The sequence below is a fragment of the Dasypus novemcinctus genome, chromosome 19 (assembly GCF_030445035.2).
Source record: "Dasypus novemcinctus isolate mDasNov1 chromosome 19, mDasNov1.1.hap2, whole genome shotgun sequence".
NCBI lineage: Eukaryota > Metazoa > Chordata > Mammalia > Cingulata > Dasypodidae > Dasypus > Dasypus novemcinctus.
Genome location: NC_080691.1, coordinates 41544507 through 41566693, shown reverse-complemented (window position 1 = coordinate 41566693; position 22187 = coordinate 41544507). Strand labels below are relative to the sequence as shown.

The window sequence follows — 22187 nt, the reverse complement described above, 5'->3', positions numbered from 1 at the left end:
AGTTGGAATCAACCCAAATGCCCATCAACAGATGAGTGGATCAATAAAATTTGGTATATACACACAATGGAATACTACTCGGCTGTAAGAACAAATACACTACAAACACACGTGATAACATGGATGAATCTTGAGAACCTTATGTTGAGTGAAGCAACCCAGGCATTGAAGGACAAATACTACATGACCTCAATGATATGAAATAAGCAAGCTGCCTCAGAGAGCTAGAGACTGAACGATAGGCTTACAGGAAATCGGTGGGTGGAGGAAGGATGTGAGCCGACGTCTCCAGGGGTGGAATTTATGATGAGCTGGCGGTAAGTATGAACACAAAGAAGAGATAAAATGGGGGCAAGGGGTTGCCTTTGGGTGGGGCTTTGCGGGTTTGAGGGGGGCTGGGGACGGGCGGATGGGTAACGTTGCCCAAAAGTGGGGGGAGGGAGGGGTAGCATACGAACCAGGAGAGGGTCAGGTGTTGGTGGAGAGTAAAATGCCGAGAAAATCATATCAAAATATAATAAAGAGGGTTACCTGTTTAGAATGCTCGGAGGGGAGGGTCTGATGCAGGACGGGCTCCTGGGGAATGTCTAAATGCTCATTCTGCCAGAGTGGGTGACACCATGGGGTGGAATCCCAAGTAGTGAGAGTGGGGGTGGACCCACATCCTGGGGAGGACTAATGCCATCAAATAGAGGGAACTGTATCCCTCGAGAGAAAGGGTGGCTCCCAGGGCATTGGGGCAGTTGAGCAAGTTAGGCCCTGAACACTATTCCATCTATCTCTGGAAGTGGCTCCTCAGGAAACGGAGGTTGGCTGTCACTGTGGGCACCAAGGTGGAAGGGAAAATGGACGTTAAATGTGTGGAACCAAAGTAAATGGGGGGCAAGAGAGGAGTTTCTTGAGAGTACACAAGGATGGATATAAAACATGTAATATTACACCATAACATAAAGGAGATGACAGACTGATAATGTAAACCATAATGTAAAACATAGGATAACTAAAAATGTAAAGAACTGTGTATCCTAAAGTATGCACCATAATGTAAGCACAGATGTTACCTTGTTAGAAAGCTAATATCTCAGACTCTGTACATCACCTTAAGTAAATATGATATGAATAGGGCGTAAGAGTATCACTGTGGAAGGGAAAAGGTTTTCTGGTGGATGTGTGGGAGTGCTGTATATTATATATATGCACTGCTGTGGTCTAGGACTCCTGTGAAGAAATGCTGAATAATTAGGGGGGGAAAAAAAAAAAGGATAGGATGTGGAATTTTTTCAAATCAACATTCTTTATCTAAGTTCTTTATCTAACTTTATCCAAGTTCTTTATCTATCCTTTAAACCCATTGCTATATGCCATTCCCTAGTAAGGGACCATGACATTATATTGGGCTTCAAATTTCGGGGAGTTCTGGATCACAGAGTGTTTCAACAATGGCAATGGAGGGATACTGGTATGGGATACCAATGACAGGTGATATATGGCTGACAGGGAGCTGTACAGAACATATGTCCAGGGTGCATGGTAATGATTGGATATACTCATAGTGGCAACAATTAAAAACCACAGCAGGGGGGTTACTGGGTTCCTGGTCAGTGGTGCTCTGTTGTGGTCCCTAGGGGAGCAGCGACAGTCTCCCAGGTACAGCGGCGGGGACCGGGAGGGAGTGAGGGTTCAACAGTGAGCCCCTGATGCTAATGACTATGCTTGTGAGCTGATAAACCTAAAATAAGAACAAGGCCTAGAGCAACATTGTGCCTGGGAATTTCCTCCTGTCAGCCTTCATGTTACTCAAATGTGGCCAGTCTCGAAGCCAAACTCAGCATGTAAATGCAATGCCTTCCCTCCAGCGTGGGACATGACACCCGGGGATGAGCCTCCCTGGCAACGAGGGACCACTATCAACTACCAACTGATGATGCAACTGGAAAAGGACCTTATACGGAAGGTTCAATGCGGATCAGCAGAATATCCATGTCTACATAAAATAACATGACTTTAAAATGCTGTTTGACCTAAAGTAAGGGGGAAATGGAAAGGAGAAATGAGTTTATATGGCTTTAGTTTCTAAAAAAGAGTCTGGAGGCTGGCAGAAGGATTGCCCTCATGCACAACTGAGCAGAGTCAGAGAGACAGATAAAGCAGATACAACCCCCAGATATTGGTTCCTCTGAAGGCTAAAGAGACCCATGAGAGTTATGGTCATGGCCGATGGGGTTAACTACCAGGGCAGATGGCCCCTCTTTGGAAATGGTGTTTATGTGTGATGAATCTGGACTCAGATGGGATCTCCCTTCATAAGACTTTCATGCTAATGTGCTGGAGGTGCAGTTAATGTTGGGGTTTAAGATATATTTAGGGGATTTGAATCTCTGGACTGACAATGTGATAGCCAGGTCCTGAGCCTCAACAGACTCCAGCACCTACAATCTGATTTATTGGACTTACCACACTCAGCTAAGATGGAGTTGAAGAAGGACAATCACCACACCATGGAGCCTAGAGTGATTACAACTGAAAATGGGAGGATTGCATCCAGCATCCATGTGGAATCTGAGCCTCCTCTTGACATAGAGGTGCAATGGACACAACCAATCCAATGTCCACATAGAAGAGGTGGCATTGGATTGGGAAAAGTGGACATGGTGGACGATGGGTATGGGGAAAGGCAGGAAGAGATGAGAGGTGGAGGCGTCTTTGGGACATGGAGCTGCCCTGGATGGTGCCTCAGAGGTAATCACCGGACATTGTAAATCCTCACAGGGCCCACTGGATGGAATGGAGGAGAGTATGGGCCATGATGTGGACCATTGTCTATGAGGTGCAGAGGTGCCCAAGATGTACTTACCAAATCCAATGGATGTGTCATGATGATGGGAACAAGTGTTGTTGGGGGGGGGAGAGGGGGGTGGGGTGTGGGGTTGAATGGGACCTCACATATATATATTTTTTTTAATGTAATATTATTACAAAGTCAATAAAAAAAAAAAAAGAAACAAGGAGGGGAAAAAATCAGAAGATGAAGAATAAGGCAGATCTTTTGGAGTGGCAATCATGGGAAAACCCAACCCTGTGTCAAGGATAGTAAACTGGGAAGCCCCTGCCCCAAGGAGAGGGAAAGACCCACCCATAGGGTAAAATCAGTGTGTGTACTGCAAAGAGGACAGGCATTGGAAGCAAGAGCGTCCCAGCTGGCCACTTGACCCTGCCACTGCAGCCAAAACATAAGCCAGGAAAGCTAGTGGGGCATCACAAACCAAACCCTGAGTTCATAAAAGTTCAGGAAGAAAACCTGCACATCAGACCATTGGGCTGGCAGGAATAGAGGACTCTGATAGAGATTATTAGGACAGACCAGCCTCCTATTATCTCGGCCCCACAGAGCCTATGGTAGGAGTCCAAATTGGGGGCTACATCGTATATATAATGGTTGACACTGGGGCTCAACATTCTGTAATGACCAAGTCAGTTGGGCCTCTATCAAAAAGACAAACCACTATCGTAGGGGCAACTGGCAAAAGTACCCAGTGGCCCTTCCTTCAAGCCAGGACCTGCAACATTGGGGGTAAGGAGGTCACTCGTGAAATCCTTTATCTCCCAGAGTGCCCTGTCCCCCTCCTGGGTCGAGACCTGCTGTCTAAACTGCAGGCTCAAATTACCTTTAACACCACAGGGCAATCCACAGTGACACTGGGACGACAGGACCCTCTAAAATAGCGCTAACCCTTCCTCTGCAGGAGGAATGGAAACTGTTTTGCCTCAGTGAAACTGGCCAATCCATGCCCACACAGCTCCCCTTTGAAGATGTGCCTGAAGTATGGGCAGAGGGTAACCCAAGGGGGAAGGCACATGACATTCCTCCAATTTTTATTGAAATAAAGCCCACAGCCAGTCCAGTAAGCATGAAGCAATATCCAGTTCCACGTGAAGCACAAGGAAATGTCCAGCTACATATTCAGAGATTACTGAATGAAGGCATATTGAGGCTGTGCCATTCTCCGTGGAACACCCCACTCTTTCCAGTTAAAAAGGCTGATGGGGATTACTGCCCAGTCCAGGACTTATGAGCAGTTAATTCAGCAGTAATAACGCTTCATTCTCGGTTCTAATCCATATACTCTTCTCAGATTAATACCCTCATCAGCAATCTACTTTTCATGCTTAGACCTTAAGGATGCCTTCGTCTGAATTCAGGTAGCACCCCAGAGCCAGCCAATTTTTGCCTTTACATGGGACTATTAAACTCAAGCGAAAAGCAGAAGCTAACATGGACACAATTGCCTCAGGGATTTAAAAATGCACCCGCTAGGGAAGCAGACTTTAAAAAAAAAAAATGCACCCACTATTTTTGGACAAGCCCTGACCAACGATCTCAAATCCTTTAAACCAGAAAGCCATAACTGTTTTCTCCTCCAATATGTAGATGACCTCATTCTCACAAGTCCCACCAACCAAGACTGTGCTGGCAGAACACATGTCCTTTTAAAGCATCTATAGCAAAAATGCTATTGAGTGTCTAAGGAAAAAGCCCAAATCTGCCTACCTCAGGTCAAATATCTAGATATCAAAATAACGCAGGGGCACCGGGAATTTGTACTTGAAAGAAAAAAAGCAATCTGTATTCTCCCTGAGCCCAACACCCTCTGGAAGCTGGGAGAGTTCCTCAGGGCGGCTGGATTCTGCCACAATTGGATCCCCAATTTTGGGGTCCTCACATGCCCTTTATATGAAGCCACAAAGGGTGGAGATCATGATCCCTTGCTCTGGGAAAGCCCACAGAAAAAGGCTTTCACTGCTCTCAAACAAGCTCTAATGGAAGCACTGGGCCTCGGACTTCCAGATCTCAGTAAACCGTGCTACCTTTACATTCATAACCACCAAAGCATTGCAGTGGGTTCCTGGCAAAGACCTGTAGTCTATCTATCCAAGCAACTGGACACTGGACACTGTAGCCCAGGGATGGCCCTCATGTCTGCAAGTTGTAGCAGCTGCAGCCATGCTTACACTAGAAGCTGTGAAATGAACTCTTGGGCAGCCTATAATTATCCAGGTTCTGCCTGCAGTAATCGTAATCTTAGAAGCCAAAGGAACACATTGGCTTACTAACAGCCACCTGGTTAAATATCAAACCCTATTATGTGAAAATACATCCATCCAACTGGAACTTGTAAAAACCCTAAATACGGCCACCCTCCTACTTGTGGAGCCAGGGGTTCCAGCCCACAACTGCCTGGAAACATTGCAAGAAGGTATATTCCAGCCCTCCAGACCTCAAAGATCAGCCACTACCAAATCCCAACATGGAGTTCTTCACGAAGGGAGCAGCTTTATTCAGGGCAGTGACCAGTGCATGGGATACGATGTAGTAACTTCCGAAACCACAATAGAGGCCCAGAGTCTCCTGGAGAGCACATCAGCACAAAAAGCCTAACTCATTGCCCTCACCCGAGTCCTACAACTTGCAGTTGGGGCCAAGGTTAACATGTACACAGATTCCGAATGTGCCTTCCTTTCCCTGCATGTGCATGGAGCTTTATACAAACAAAAAGGACTCATTAACTTGGGAGGGAAGACCATTAAATATGGCACACAGATTCTGGAACTACTAGAAGCAGTTTGAGAGCCTGTCAAAGTGGCTGAAATGCGCTGCAAGGGACACCAAACAAGCCACAGCCCCACCGCCCAGGGAAATTGGAGGGCAGACGCTGAAGCAAAAAGAGCGTCATGGGAAGGATCCCTCTCTGAAAACCTGGCCACTGCTCTCATTTCTCAACCAATTAATTATCAGAAACTCCAGTATACACTGCCTGCTCTTGTCCCGCAGCCCCTGAATCACTAAGAGCCGCAATATACTCAAGCCAAGAGAGTGTGGATACTCTCTGAGGGCAGGACACAAGGAGAAAATGGATGGTGGGCATTGCCCAATCACAGAATAGGTGTGCCACAAATATTAGCCACAACTGCAGTTCAAGACTACCAGAAGAACACACACTTGGGAAAAACCCATCTTAAAGAAGTCTTAGAAAGATTCTTCTACATCCCAAGTCTAGCCGCTATCACCCATGCTGTATGCCAGTGGTGCATGACATGTGCAAAAAATAACCCTTGTCAGGGGCCCACGGGAGCCCCAGGAGTCCAAAGAATCAGCAGTATGCCTCTTGAAGATCTAGTGGTTGATTTCACTGAAATGCCATGATCCGGAAGCTATAAATATCTCCTAGTCCTTTTTTGCACCTTTTCTAGCTGGGTGGAAGCCTTTCCCACTTGAACAGAAAGAGCTGAAGAAGTAGCCTAAGTTCTCCTCAGGAAAATCATTCCTCAATATGGGCTGCCCCTCTCAATTGACTCTGACAATGGACCCGCCTTCATCTCCAAAATCACTCAAAAGATTGCAAAGACACTGCATATCTGGTGGAAACTGCACACCACTTACCATGCCCAAAGTCAGGAAAGTAGAACGAATGAACAGTACAATAAAAACTTATATTGCCAAGATATGTCAAGAAACTGGACTAACATGGGTGCAAGTACTTCCAAGTGCTCTCCTCCAAGTTAGAGCCAGCCCAAGCCAAAAGCTAAACCTAACCCCTTAGAAATCCTCTTTGGGATACCCTCCTCCCTTAATCAGAAATAAAGAAGGGGATCTCAGAGAAAGAGGAAACTTATCAATAGCTCAGCAAATTATCAGTTTAGGAACATCCCTACAAAACCTGAATCACTGGGTCCAAGAAAGGGTCCCCGTTAGCTTTAGGAGCTCCATACACCTGTACATGCAGAAGATGTAGTCTGGGTCAAAGATTGGATATCAGCTCCACTAACCCCTCAATGGCAAGGACCCTATCTTGTCATTTTAACCACCTTCAGTGTAGGTAAAGTAGCTGAAATCATCCCGCGGATACACCATAGCCAGGTCAAGAGAGCTGACCCAGAGTCCTGGACCTGTATTCCAGATACCTACAATTGAACCAAACTCATCTTGCAAAAGAAAAAACACCAAGTCCTGCTCCAATCACACCCTAGAAGCTGACTGGTCCACACATGGCCGAAGATTGAGAATGGAACACCAAGCCCTGCTCTAGTCACACCCCGGAAGCTGATTGGTCTATGCACAGCTGAAGAATAGGAATCCAGTTTAATCCAGTTACAATGCCCCTTCCGTTATTCTCCTTATTCCTAGCCCTGACCCTCCTCTGGTCCCAGGTTGGCACCACAGAGTGTGAGCCATGTATCCAAAAGGTGTGAACAGGGGCCCATGTCAATACCACATTAATATATCATAGCTATTACACCTGCAAGAGCCAGGTAACCACCTGCCAGTTTCAGGGAATCTTCTATAGTGTCTGTAATACATCTGGCCAAATAACCTGCTATGACCCCAAATCGCCAACAGTCTCCCGAAAATGGGAAATAAGGGTGCTTAATCAAAATGGGGAGCTACTTAGCTCTACCCCAGTCACTTGCCAAAACCAACGAGTGAACCTCCTATTTGATGCATGTCAGGTTATAGACTATGGGATATTAAGGAATGCCAATTGTGGAGGGCTCATCTGGGAGCAGAAATATACTCATAAAAATGAGTATATGTGTGCTCCAGAAATGAAAAGTGTGGCCCAAGCGGGGCGAATTTCTGGTGCAAATACATAGTTGCATACTACTGCCCCTACTGGTGCTATGTCACCTGGGCCACCTGGAACACAGACACAACTAAACAGTCAACCTTACCAAAGGAATGGTCCCAGCTAACTCTCGATACAGTCATTATAACCCCTTAAACCTCATCATCCTTAAACCTGAATCCTGGCAGACTCAGGGAGTCCAAATGGGCCTCCACATTGATGGTAGATGAATAGACCTAGGAGCCTACATCTGGGTTGTGTATCAGGAACATCCACTCACAAGTAACGCCAACTCTGTGTTCCACTCCTTCTATGAAGAAATTGAAAAACTCTTTTCCATTCCACAAGGAAAAAAGAACCTCTTCATAAACCTAGCTGAAGTAGTAGGGACAGCCTTAAATGTCTAGTCATGCTATATATGTGGAGGTACTAATGTGGGAGACCAATGGATCTGGGAAACTAGAGAATACAATTACAGCCAGCCATATAATGAAACTGACCTCCAGGCTGTCAGCCAAGATAGTATGTGGCCCTTGCAAACTTCTGTCATAGGAAAATATTGTGCTTCAAGGGCCTGCATAAACTCCTCTATATCTGTTGGAAACCTAACATGTACAGGGGGGAAATTCCAAAACTATACCACCAATACAACAGAGCCTTGAGGAACATGGAATGAATCTGACCTCATTCTCATAAATCATACTTTCCCCAAATTAATCATAGTATGGAACTCCACTGCAAAAGGCCCCTTTACTGCCCCAAACTGTCTGTGCTGGAATTGTGGGAAAGTTGCATTCTGAGAACTTCCCCAAAACTGGTGTGGTACTTGTATGCTTGGTACAATAAAACCCTCCTTCTTCCTCATTCCCTTAACAGAAGGGAAAGAACTAAACCAGCTAGTATATCAAAACATAAGAAAAGAAAGGGCTATTGTTACCTGGGGAGGTGAAGAATGGCCCCCTGAGTGTTTAATCCAGTACTATGGGCCAGTAACTTGGGCAGAGGATGGCATGTGGGGTTAGTGAACCCCTATCTATATGCTAAACTGAATCATCTGCCTACAAGTTGTGGTAGAGATAATAACTAATAAAACGGCCTATGCGCTAAACTTACTAGCCCAAGAGCAAAGTAAATTCAGGAATGCTATCTATCAAAACCATCTCAGCCTAGACTATCCCCTGGCAGCTAAAGGGGGAGTTTGTGGAAAATTCAATCTCTCTAACTGCTGCCTTGAGTTATATAGCACTGGAAAGGTTATTTATGAAATTACAAGCAAAATGGCAAAAATTGCTCATGTTCCAGTGCAAACCTGGAATGACTGGAATTTAAGTAATCACTTTGGAAGCTGGCAGTCAACAGTAAACAATCTGAAGCTTCTACTGGGAATAATTACCTTCCTCATCGGAGGGTGCACCATACTTCCTTGCCTCCTCCTTTTCATTGTAAACAGAACGCACACCCTAATAAATGGTGCAGTAAAAAGGCAGACAACTGCCCATCTCATGGCTCTATATATATACCAGTCAGTCCGGAGAGACTCTGACAATAGTGATGCTGAAGTTTAATATCCTTAAGCAGGCTTCAAAAGGGGGAAATAATACAGCCTGTGCATGAATCTAGACTTATTTTATATCCAAATATGTCTAGAAAGCCAATTGAGATGTATAAACTCTAAGGCTTTGGATATTCAGGGAGGATTCAAGCCAAATGTGTCAAGCCTGGCAGGAATGTGGGGGATATAAGTTAAGTCAAGCTTACCTGGAGGAAATAACCTATCTACTACACATGTGTCCATGTTGATGCTGCTTCCAGAGCAGGAGATGGTGAATCTCTGGCCCAGAGACCCAGATGCTGATGGTGACTGAGTCAGCACTGACTGGGCCCAGAACCCTGGAAGTTGGGGAGATAAAGAAAGGGTGACTCTCAGTTCTAGAGACAAGAGGAGAAAGCAGGACCCCATCCAGCTCCCCACTGCCCCTTCCACTCTCTCATCAAGTCACCTGCACAAAGAGCCAGGATGGTGACGAGGAGAGGAGACAGGGCCATGGTGGAGATTTTCCCCAAGTTGCGCCTTTTGGAGTCCCACAGCTGAGGTGGAGCCTCCTCAAACTCCCTCAAAGCCCTTCTTCATACTCTGAGAGAAGGGAGGGTCCATCCATGCATATGGGTTGCCCCCTGACCAAAGTTTTGTTCCCCACACTGGGTGCAGGGTTAGGGACCTTATTTGGAAGATGGCCAGGGGAATTGTGCAGGGAGGTGGGAAATGTGTGGGGCTCTAAGTGCCGGCGTAGTTCTCAACTGTGGCTTCATGAGGCCTGAGCACAGGACACCTGTTAGTGTAAGGGCTGCTGCAGCTCTGATCACCCCAGGCCCCTCAGAAAAACACTCAAGCACCCCGCTGTGGCCATAAACTTGGGCAATTTTGAGTGCCCTGGAGACCTGAGCCCATCAGAGGCAGGTCCTGCCTTTCCACTACTCTGCGCCCTGCCCCCTGCCCTAGGTCCTAGAAAGGGGGCCTTGATGTGGACTGTCCTTGTCCTCAGGGCATCGTATTGTCTACTAGGGCTACTTAGGGTGAATCGGTCCAAGGGCTCCTATGACTGTTCATTGGATCACAAGGGATCTAGTGACTCTCATGCAAGTTCCTCTTAGAATTGAACACCAGGTAACAACCAGCCCTTTGGACGTACTTCCCACTGTGCTGGGAGCCTGTTCTTTCCTCTCAGGTGATTCCTGCCTAGTGGGCCTGAGCTCTCACTCATCTGTGCTGCCCCCTCAGTGCTAGGAGACAGGGATTCTTCTATGAAGGCAAGGTATTGGGTGAAGGAGGCCCTGAGTTACTTTCTCAGAGAGGTTATACCCTGTGGATATTTCCTGTCTGTCAGTATTTCCACATGTTTAACAACAACTGGCGTCCCTACACTGTGATCTAGTGAGTCAATGCCAGGACTATCCTCCAAGTACATAGAGAAAAAGTAACTAAACTTCTCTGGAATGTATTCCACTTTATGCCTACACACTCCTAGTATATTTACAATTACAATTATTATCATCATCATCATTATTAGTGAAGGAAATAGAAAAAAAAAACACTAAAATGCTACATGTTATGAAATGCTACTTTGCAACACCATGAAAGAATTTCATAAAAGTATCTTGACTGAAAGTCACTCGACAAAATGGAGTATATGTCTTCTGAATTCATTTATATGTTCCAGAAACAGCTCATCAAGGCTCAGTGATACAAATCTTCTCCATAGTTGCCTGGGAATGGCGTTCGGGGAGAGGCGAGAGGGAGGGATGACTCAGGGGTCTGAGGCGTCTTTGGAGTGGGGGATGTTCTCCTCAGGGTCATCATGCTATGAGGACAAGGAGAGAAGATGTGTTGAAATATGGCTCATCATTAAATTTAAACAGTACATGTTTGGTGCATGTCAATTGTACCTCAAGAGGAAGAGTTATTTAAAAGAAGACTAAGCTGGGACAACAGCAATAAAATCAGCAAGCGGGCATCACATCAGAGGAGTAATCTGGGCTTGACAAAGCTCCAGAAACTTCAACAAATAGGGAAATGACTGATGATGAGGATGCAGGATTCCCTGGTCAGAGGTTGGGTCAGGGATGGTCACAGCTCATCCTGCCACTCTAGATTCTAAATTCAGTACCAAGGGTCTGTGCCCTGTGCTGACTCCTTGGAACCCATGTCTAGGAAAGGGCTTCTGAGAGTGACTTTGAGAATGGAAGGGAAAGGAGTTTCAATCCCAGGGTGGTATTTGTGGATGAGCCAGGGCCCAGGGCTGCAGCAGCAGAGATGAGGAGGAGCCCCAGAGGGAGCTGAGCAGGTAGCTGTGGGGGGAGCACCCTCCTGTCAGATGAGAGGAGGGTTCTTGTCTCACTTCCCCATAGGCCTGGGGCACTGTGCGAGCACGGAGGCTGTTGTCATAGGACTGACAGTAATAAACATCCTCGTCCTCAGGCTGGAGGGCAGTGATGGTCAGGGAGCCTGAGGTGCCAGATTTGGAGCCAGCAAACCGATCAGGGACACCTGAGGGTCGATTGCTATTACCATAGATGAGGAGTTTGGGGGCCGATCCTGGGAGCTGTTGGTACCAGTTCACAACATAGCCTTCACCGATGTTGGTGCTGCTTCCAGAGCAGGAGATGGTGACCTTCTGGCCCAGAGCCCCAGACACTGAGGGCACCTGGGTCAGCACTGACTGGGCCCAGAACCCTGGAAGAGGAGACACAGAGAAAGTGATTCTGGGTTCGAGATACAGGAGGAAAAAACAGGATCCCATGTGGCTCACCACAGCCTCTTCCCTGGCCCCACATCCACTCACCTGTGAAGTGAGCAAGGAAGGTGAGGAGGAGAGGGGACAGGGCCATGGTGGAGATTTCCCCTGAGTCCTGCCTTCTGGGCCCCACAGCTGAGGGGGAGCTTCCTCACAGTCTCTCCCACGCCCTCTTCACACTCTGAGAGAAGGGCAGGTTCATTTATGCAAATAAGATCCCCAGCTTTCTCATCCCCACCCTGGGCCCTGGTCAAGCTCCTCTGGGTGAGGAGAGGCAGGCTGTGAGGTTGGAGGGGGGGTCCCAGCTGCAGCCCGTGAGCCCTATCAGAGGGCACCAGGCAGTGCAGGAGGCTGCTGCCAGCTCTGTTCACCCCCAGAACCCTCAGAAATGCCCTGAGCAGCCCCTGGTGACCCACCCCAACACAGCCAGGTGTGACCTAGAGATCTGAGCACAGAGGGGTAGTTCCTACCTTCCTACTGCTAGTCTCACTACCCCTGAATTAAGGAAAGTTCAAGAATCCCTTTATGTGGCCTCCCAGTCCCCTCAGGGGATTTTTATTTTCTTCTCAGGCTCCTCAGAGATGAATCTGCCCCATTTCTCCCCCAAGAAATGGTTCAGGAAGGAGCCCCTATCTTTCTACCAGTCCCACTTACATCATGTTAGTGCAGAGCAAGGACAGGCCCTCTGGTTTCTCATCAGGTGTGGGGAAGGGGGGTGAGGTCTCCTACTTCTGCAGACCCCCAAGTGCTAGGAGACAGGGCCTCTTCTCTCTGGGACAGTGAGGTTCTGCATAAGGAGCCACCGTGTACATTTCCAGAGGATTTTGGATTGTGAGTCTTTGTGATATGCCAATTTTCTACATAATTAAAACAGGCTTCATAATACTTGGGTCAAGGTCACTGCCAGGAACTGCTTCTTGAAGCATGGGGCCCCAGTCTCCAGCATCCCTGCCAAATGCCAGATTTGAAGGGTTTTATTGTAGATTGAAAGGGGCAAATTGCCTGAACAGACAAGGATGAAATGATTGAAAACTTTTAAATTGTTTCAACCTTTGCCTGCTCCCAGTTGGGCAAACAAAGGGGAAGTTGTTGGTATGGCTCAGTTTAGGTAGGGTTTTAAGAGAAAAAATATAGGGTTGATTCATACTCAAGAAGAAGTCTGTATGTGTGTATCCTAAAGTATGCACCATAATGTAAGCACAGATATCACCTTGTTAGAAAGCTATTGTCTCAGACTCTGCACATCACGTTAAGTAAATATGATGTGAATAGGGTGTAAGAGTATTGCTGTGGAAGGGAAAAGGTTTTGTGGTGGATGTATGGGAGTGCTGTATATTATATATATGCATTGCTGTGGTCTAGGGCTCCTGTGAAGAGAAGCTCAATAATTAGGGGGAAAAAAAAAAAAAGATAGGATGTAGAATTTTTTCCAAGTCAACACGTATTCTTTATCCAACCTTTAAACCCATCGCTATATGCCATTTCCCAGTAAGGGACCCTGACATTATATTGGGCTTCAAATTTCAGGGAGTTCTGGATCACAGAGTGGTTCAACAATGGCAATGGAGAGATACTGGTATAGGATACAATTGACAGGTGATATATGGCTGACAGGGAGCTGTACAGAACATATGTCCAGGGTGCATGGTAATGTTTGGATATACTCATAGTGGCAACAATTAAAAACCACAGCAGGGGGGGTACTGGGTTCCTGGCCAGTGGTGCTCTGGCATGGTCCCTAGGGGAACAGCGACAGTCTCCCAGGTGCAGCGGCGGGGACCGGGAGGGAGTGAGGGTTCAACAGTGAGCCTCTGACGCTAATGACTATGCTTGTGAGCTGATAAGTCTAAAATAAGAACAAGGCCTAGAGCAGCATTGTGCCTGGGAATTTCCTCCTGTCAGCCTTCATGTTACTCAAATGTGGCCAGTCTCGAAGCCAAACTCAGCATGTAAATGCAATGCCTTCCCCCCAACGTAGGACATGACACCCAGGGATGAGCCTCCCCGGCACCGAGGGACCACTATCAACTACCAACTGATGATGCAACTGGAAAATGACCTTATACGGAAGGTTCAATGCGGATCAGCAGAATATCCCTGTCTACATAAAATAACATGACTTTAAAATGCTGTTTGACCTAATGTAAGGGGGAAATGGAAAGGAGAAATGAGTTAATTTGGCTACGAGTCTCTAAAAAAGAGTCTGGAGGCTGTCAGAAGGATTGCCCTCATGCACAACTGAGCAGAGTCAGAGAGACAGATAAAGCAGATACAACCCCCAGGTATTGGTTCCTTTGAGGGCTAAAGAGACCCATGGGAGTTATGGTCATGGCCGATGGGGTTAACTACCAGGTCAGATGGCCCCTCTTTGGAAATGGTGTTTATGTGTGATGAATCTGGACTCAGATGGGATCTCTCTTCATTAGACTTTCATGCTAATGTGCTGGAGGTGCAGTTAGTGTTGGGGTTTAAGATATATTTAGGGGATTTGAATCTCTGGACTGACAATGTGATAGCCAGGTCCTGAGCCTCAACAGACTCCAGCACCTACAATCTGATTCATTGGACTCACCACACTCAGCTAAGATGGAGTTGAAGAAGGACAACCACCACACCATGGAGCCTAGAGTGATTACAACTGAAAGTGGGAGGATTGCATCCAGCATCCATGTGGAATCTGAGCCTCCTCTTGACATAGAGGTGCAATGGACACAACCAATCCAATGTCCACATAGAAAAGGTGGCATTGGATTGGGAAAAGTGGACATGGTGGCTGATGGGTATGGGGAAAGGCAGGAAGAGATGAGAGGTGGAGGCGTCTTTGGGACATTGAGCTGCCCTGGATGGTGCTTCAGGGGCAATCACCGGACATTGTAAATCCTCACAGGGCCCACTGGATGGAATGGGAGAGAGTATGGGCCATGATGTGGACCATTGACCATGAGGTGCAGAGGTGCCCAAAGATGTACTTACCAAATGCAATGGATGTGTCATGATGATGGGAATGAGTGTTGCTGGGGGGGGAGAGGTGGGGTGGGGGTGGTGGGGTTGAATGGGACCTCATATATATATATATATTTTTTTAATGTAATATTATTACAAAGTCAATAAAAAAAATAAAATAAAATAAAGGTAATAAAGCAGAAAAAAAAAAGAAGAAGTCTGTATGGAATTTTAAAATTAGAGAATTTACTATGTTCTTATCTGAAACGTCATCCATTATATAATTTTTTTCAAAAAATATCAAATTTCAGCCAAAACATAATAAAAGGTATTCAAACCAGAAAATTAAACAAACATTTGTATTAATACATGACCAGAATATTTCTGGAGGTGTCCACACCAGGCTCTTAAGACTCTTAAGATTTTACCTTGAAATCTCCTGTGAGGAGAACAGCAGGATTGCCTGTTTGAAGTTGCTAAGGATGAGTGTGTTACATGAGATTGCCTTATATCGGGATTTTAAATACACTCATTTCCTTGTGTTGGTTAAATATAATCAGTACATATATTTAATTAAAAGAAAAAGGCTGATATAATTTAAGGGGTTTTTTGTTTTTTGTTTTTGAACCTGAACAGCTTTTTATTTGCAGAAATGAAATAATCAGTTATCAAGTTACTTTGGAAAGGTAAGGGGCTCTGAAGAGCCACTAATGTCTATTTCTTTTACACCTCTTTTTATTAAAGTTAATAGACCACAAAGAATGTTACACTATAAAACATAAAAAACATGAAGTTCCCATATACCCCACTCCCCACCTCCCCACCCCATCATTTTTGTAAATTGTAATTTTTGAAAATACATACATCACAAAAAATGTTACATTAAAGAATATGAGGTTCCTGTATACCCCCCACCCCCTCACCCCACTCCTCCCACACCAACAACCTCCTACACCATTGTGGCACACTCATCGCACTTGGTTAAGTTTATATTTTAAGGGTACTATTATCTTAACTTTCCTACCTCTGTAATCCATGTCACTTTTTTTCTTTTTAAATAAAGGCATTTGTATATATCTATTGTGTTAAGTACACAGCAGTTTTTTAATGAATTTTTATCATCAGAAAGAAAGTATATTACAGAAACATGCTTTATCACAAATTTGTTTGTGTGTTTATTTGATTCCTCCAAGATGATGCAAAATTTTGAGATTTAATTATGTTTTCCAGTTTCCTCCCATTTTACGGGACAAACATTTACCACTCAAGCCCTAAAGGCAGCTCCACTGCACGGGGAGGCCTGGGTTGGCCATGAGTCCTGGGTTTGGCCCATGGCAAGAAACAGCTGCTGTAACCTCTTCCACAGACCAGTGAACCAGTGTTCACAGCCAATTAAAGTTAAATTCCTTGAGTTCCATGGAGCCTCTGAGAAGATCCACAGTGCCCCCTACTGGTTGCTTTAAGAGGAGAATGTGATCTCCACTGACTCATTTATCAAATGAGTATTGTTTATTGATTTTCAAACTTTCCACTCTATTTCCCAGGTCAATCCACATTCATTACTTGTGTCTTCTTTGCTAGTTCCTACTTGTATTTCTTTCCAAAATTATGTTTAAAAACTTTCCCACATACATATTTCAATTTCAGAGATTAATTTTCTTGCTATTTTACATGTGTTTTTAAGGACTAAAGAGTTTATGCACATGACAACCTGACTCTGTTAAGGGGTTTTTCTTTAAATTTTGAATCTCCATTGGAGCAAACAGCTGTTTATGGTGAGAATCATTTTTATAATTTACTTTGGAAATTTTAAAAAGAATAATAGACACATAATGAAAAACTAATACCCAGCAAAACATCAGACTCTAGCAGGCTATGACTCACATGGAAACCGGGGAGCATTTCAATGCTGAGAAACGTGAACTCCCTTTATCCTAAATCTAGTTTCATGTAAAGTGATAGTTTCATCTAAAGCTGCTCGTGTGTAGAAGATTCCAGATTGTAGGATGAGCCTCACAATGATGAGATGATGATGTGCCTGTTTTGAGCCTTGAGTAGACCTGCTGTAGGTGAACTTTGAAATGTTCCTGCACCATTTGCTCTGCCCTCTTCTGATCAGTGTGTGCCCCTTGGTAAGAATCAGCATCATAGCTAAGCCTGCTGTGCTGTGATCTACCAGAGTGGGGGTGTCTGCATCTACACTGCATGGAAGAACAAAGATGAAACCTCAGGGCATGCACAGAACACCCTTGAACTTCTGTGCCAGGATGCTTAAGGCTTCAGGCCTCTCTCTGCTGCCTTGAATCTGATCAGGCCATAGCTTAACTTTCTTTCCTCCTCTGATGCTGAGAATCTGTGTTCTTTCTATATCGGAAGTCAGCGAAGTTAAGAGATGGGGACTAGCTCTATCCTGGCCTATAGTGAGTGACACAGAGTGAGGATTATTGGGAGATTACTATAACTGGATCATTTGCTGGATTCACTGGAAAGTGAGAAGAACCCCACAAAGTAGAAAGAGATGCCATGTGCCTCCACATGTCCTTTCTTTGTCAAGCCTGAAGAATGAAAACCAGGACAAGTGAGGTATGGAGCCCTCAGGGGCTTCTCCATGTTTAGTGTGTCTCGACCTCATTCCCGGTGCAGGGGACTGTGGGCAAGTGCCTGCCCCTCCCAGAATGAACAGTTCCCCCCTTAGGTGGAATTCTGAATGGGCCTCCAGGCAGCTGGCCCAGTGAAGAGAGGTCAAGGGACATGGATAATGGTGGCCTGTCTCTTTTCACCAACAGGTGTGGGAGATTAACTAGTTCCAGCACGTGCTAAGCAAGATTCCTGACAAATTCAATAATGGCCAGGAAAATTCATTTGGGTACCAGTATGTTCCATATCCATTATCTTCACTGTTTTTATCACTGCTAAACCACAGCAGCTGCACAGACTTGAGCTGACTACTTGGTCAGGCTTTGGGGGAGGCTCAGTTATAGATTCTTTGTGTGATTGACTGAAAATTGGGACCCACCTGTGCCTAGTCCTCAAGCCTGCCCTTAGCCTAAGCCTATCTCTAAATAACCTGCAGCTGCTGTCTCAGGCTCTCAATCAAAAGAGGTTTGCATGTGAATAATATATTTGCTAAAAATGATGTACAGATATTGAAACCCAGCTACCCAATCATGGTTCCATTATGGTTTACATTATGGTTTATATTTTAGACTGTATGATTTAGAAATTTTTGGTTATATTATGATTTACATTATGGTTTACATTTTAGACAATACACCTTCATAAATGTTGATGATATTTAAAATGGCCTGTATCCATCATTGCAGGATCATGCAAAACACTTCCATTGCCCCACAGGTACACCTCTTCCAACAATTCTATTCCTCTCTCCACCTACCGCCCTTAGGGTCCACAGTGACAACAAAGTTTCACTGGTTGAAGGACAAGATTCATAGATAGTTGCCACAAGGCTGAGGGATGACACACTAGTCTGTCATCTCCCATTGGGAGTCACCCTAGCACTTGAGAGATACACACCCTTCTGTTTGAGAACTACAGGCCTCCCCAGGTTGGGGGTATAACACCTTCCTGCTCATTGTATGGGTCTCCACCCACTGATATAACACATTATGATATGATGAGCATTCACACATCCCCTCAAATCTTACCCCAAGGGCATCCTGTGCCATGTGCCTCCAATCAAACAATTTAAACCACTAAATTTCCCTTATATTTTCCAAGGAGTTTTCTCAACATAATACTTTCAACCACATACCCAACAATCTCCTGTGTTCACTTACTGTCCCCCAACCCTCTGCCATTCCATGGACTATTTGACCCATCCCCCCAATGGAGGCACTCCTCAAGCCTGCAAACCCCAACCCAATATTATCCCTATGCCCCCATCTTATCCCTTTACTGCACAACGATTTACCTCTACTTTGTCATAGATTTTGCCCATGTGGGCATTGGCTCACAATGTGGGTCTCTGCCCATTTCCTGTAAGCCTATCTTCCAGTCCCTAGCTCCTGAAGCAGCTAGATATTTTAAATTCATATCAGACAGGTCATGTAGTATTTGTCCTTCAATGCCTGGCTTGCTTCACTCAACATAATGTCCTCAAGATTCATCCATGTTGAGCCTAGAGTGATTACAACTGAAAATGGGAGGATTGCATCCAGCATCCAGGTGGAATCTGACCCTCCTCTTGACATAGAGGTGCAATGGACACAACCAATCCAATGTCCACATAGAAGAGGTGGCATTGGATTGGGAAAAGTGGACATAATGGACAAAGGGTGTGGGGAAAGGCAGGAAGAGATGAGAGGTGGAGGCGTCTTTGGGACATGGAGCTGCCCTGGATGGTGCTTCAGAGGTAATCACCGGACGTTGTAAATCCTCACAGGGCCCACTTGATGGAATAGAGGAGAGTATGGGCCATGATGTGAACCAATGTATATGAGGTGCAGAGGTGCCCAGAGATGTACTTACCGAGTCCAGTGGATGTGTCATGATGATGGGAACGAGTGTTGTTGGGGGGGGGGGAGAGGGGGGGGTGGGGGGGGGTTGAATGGGACCTCACATATATATTTTTAATGTAATATTATTACAAAGTCAATAAAAAATTAAAAAATTAAAAAAAAAAAAGATTCATCCATGTTATCCCATGTGTTTGTACTATATTCCTTCTTATAGCTGAGTAATATTCCATTGTATGTATATACCACATTTTGTTTATATATTCTTGTGCTGATGGGCATTTAGGTTGATCCAACTTTTGGCAAAAGTAAATAATGCCTCTATAACTTCCATATCTAAACGATCATTACTGGGGAAGGGGGAAAAGAGTTTGATGATAGTATATGGGAGTTCGCTATATATTATATGTGACTTTACTGTGACCTAAAACATTTTTTATTACATAATTTAAAAAGAGGTTGTAGACACTTAGGAAGAAATGGAAGAGATCACCTTGCTATTGTACATACAGGGAAACACCTCTTACAGTGATGAAAGGCAAAAGGTCAAAAAATTGTATGATTTTTTCATGGTCCTAATGCCCCAGTTTATTTTTTACTTAACTTTAGTTTTTCTAAATTGTTATGTATTCTGTTTCTAATCTTTAAACCTATCATTACTATTTCATTTTCTATTAATTGAATTTGGCAATATATTAGACTTCATTTTTGAAGAAGGTTTAAATCTCAGACGTGTTCAAACATGGCAGGGGAGGAGCAATGATGTGGGGTGTCATTGATGGAGGATGCATGGGTGGGAGGGAACTCTCCAGGGCATGCATATAGGTTATATAGGTATGTTCATATATTCATTGGGTATTGACATAGATGGTAGAGTATCACACGACAACTGAGAGAGTGCTGATTTTCCATTCCAGGGAACTCTGCTGCACTTGCCAGTGGAGCTGCACCTATCCCCCAAGTACAAGGGCAAAGACCAGGAATAAAGGAAGGTCCGATGACGGGCCCTTGATATTGAGGACTATGATTATGAAGCTGTGTGCGTGAAATTTCAACTTGACCTAGAGCTGCAGAGTGTCTAATAGTTACCTCCTGAGAACCTCCATGTTGCTCAAATGTGGCTACTCTCTAAGTTTCAATAGTGTATAAATTCTATTTAGTGCTTTTGGAAAACCTATTTCTTTCAACCAGCTTAATAGTTACCATTACACGAGGGCACAATTTGCTTATTTTATGAAATCATCCTTTTACTTTACTTAAGGAGTTAAGTAAAGCTTTTAGTTTATTGTAACTTCTTATCAAGATTGTCAAAGTAATAAAAGAATCTGTTCATCTAAAAAACATTGTTTTACATCTGTATTTTCTTGCTCATTGTTTTCAGATTAGCATGAAGTTAAGTTTGTTTTTTTAATGTCCTGAAGTTTGCAGACGTGCTTTAATACCTGAGCAGGTAAAACAGAAAAAGTGCCACCACTCACTCTACCCAGAAGCACAGTTGCTATAAATGTGGAAATGGCCCCAAGTCTAGAGTCCTGAGTTCCCTTAGTAAAGAGCCCAGGGCCAGCCTCAATTTCTTCCCTCAGGCATCCTCTATTTCTCCATCAGGACAGGCAGGTCCCCCATCCTCACCTCACATCCTTTAGTGGCTCCTCATCACACTTAGAGAAAAACGCAAACCTCTTGGTAGCCCCTGACCTGCCCTTCATTGTCTGGCCCTGCCCCCCCAACACACACACATACAGCCAAACTCACAGTGCCCTCCCCTTGCTGTCAGCCTCCTTCCAGGCCCATGGCCTTGTCCTTGGAATCCTTGAGCAATTTTCCTTCCAAGGTCTCCACACCAGCCCCTCTTCTGTCTGTTGGGATTTGAGGACCTTCCACTTGAAATCATGATATCTGTGTCCACTTTGGCAACATAAAGCATTTGTTAAAAGCATGGCATTTGCCTGTTGTCAAAGATAGGGTCAGCAATTTTGGAAATATTTTTTATTTTGGAAATTTTTATGTTACAAAAATACAGCAAATACTTCATTGTAACACTTGCAGCTTCATCCCAATTGGACCACCTTCATTATGACTCTTCTTTCAGAAATTATATTGCAGGTTACCTGGGGTAGGGGTGTGGGTGAAGAATGGGGAATTAATGATAAATTAGTAGACAGTTTCTGTTTAGGGTGATGGAGAAGTTTTTGTAATGGATGGAGCTAATGGTAACATAACATTATCAAGGGAATGAAGACCATTGAATTTTATACTTGAAAGAGATTAAAATGGGAAATGGTATGTGGTCTATATCTTACCACAATAAAAATTTAAATAATATATGTGACTCTTCTATTTAATCTTTCATTCATCCACAGCCCTCAAACCACATTCTCTCTAAATGGCTTTAGAACAATTCTTAGACATGATATCATTTGACCAGTGTACAATTGACAATGGAAATACTTAACGTGACCAGATTCTTGTTCTTTAAATCATTGGATTCCAACAACTCTCCAATAAACTGTTTTGTGTTTTAATCTCTCCAGTGTTTAGTTCATGTCTGGGCCAATTGAAAATTAAGGCAATCATGTTGAACCATGAATTTTGCAGTAGATTTGTTCTTGCAATGTTATAATGTATAAGAATTAAGTTGAGACTGACTCATAAATTCCCAGACAATCATTTATTGGCTTGCTAAATCCATTAATCCCACTGTGCACACTTGTCTTGTGGAGACATAGATTGTACACAGCATTTCATTCTTGCCTGAAGATCTTTTGCACCCGGCCATTGGTGGAGAACACAGAGACAGACTCCTCTCATACTCGGTAATGAGGGACCCAAGCACCTGGGCTGGTGGTGGATCTTCA

The 22187-nt window shown here is 44.5% G+C and overlaps 1 gene segment (V, D, J or C); it reads right to left on the bottom strand.

Annotated features, from left to right (window-relative positions):
- Positions 1-10927: 10927 nt before the first annotated feature.
- LOC101427625 (immunoglobulin lambda variable 1-40-like) lies at positions 10928-12072 on the bottom strand. The segment is given in 3 exon segments: positions 10928-10981; positions 11519-11853; positions 11963-12072. Coding segments are annotated over 3 exon segments (435 nt in total).
- Positions 12073-22187: the final 10115 nt, after the last annotated feature.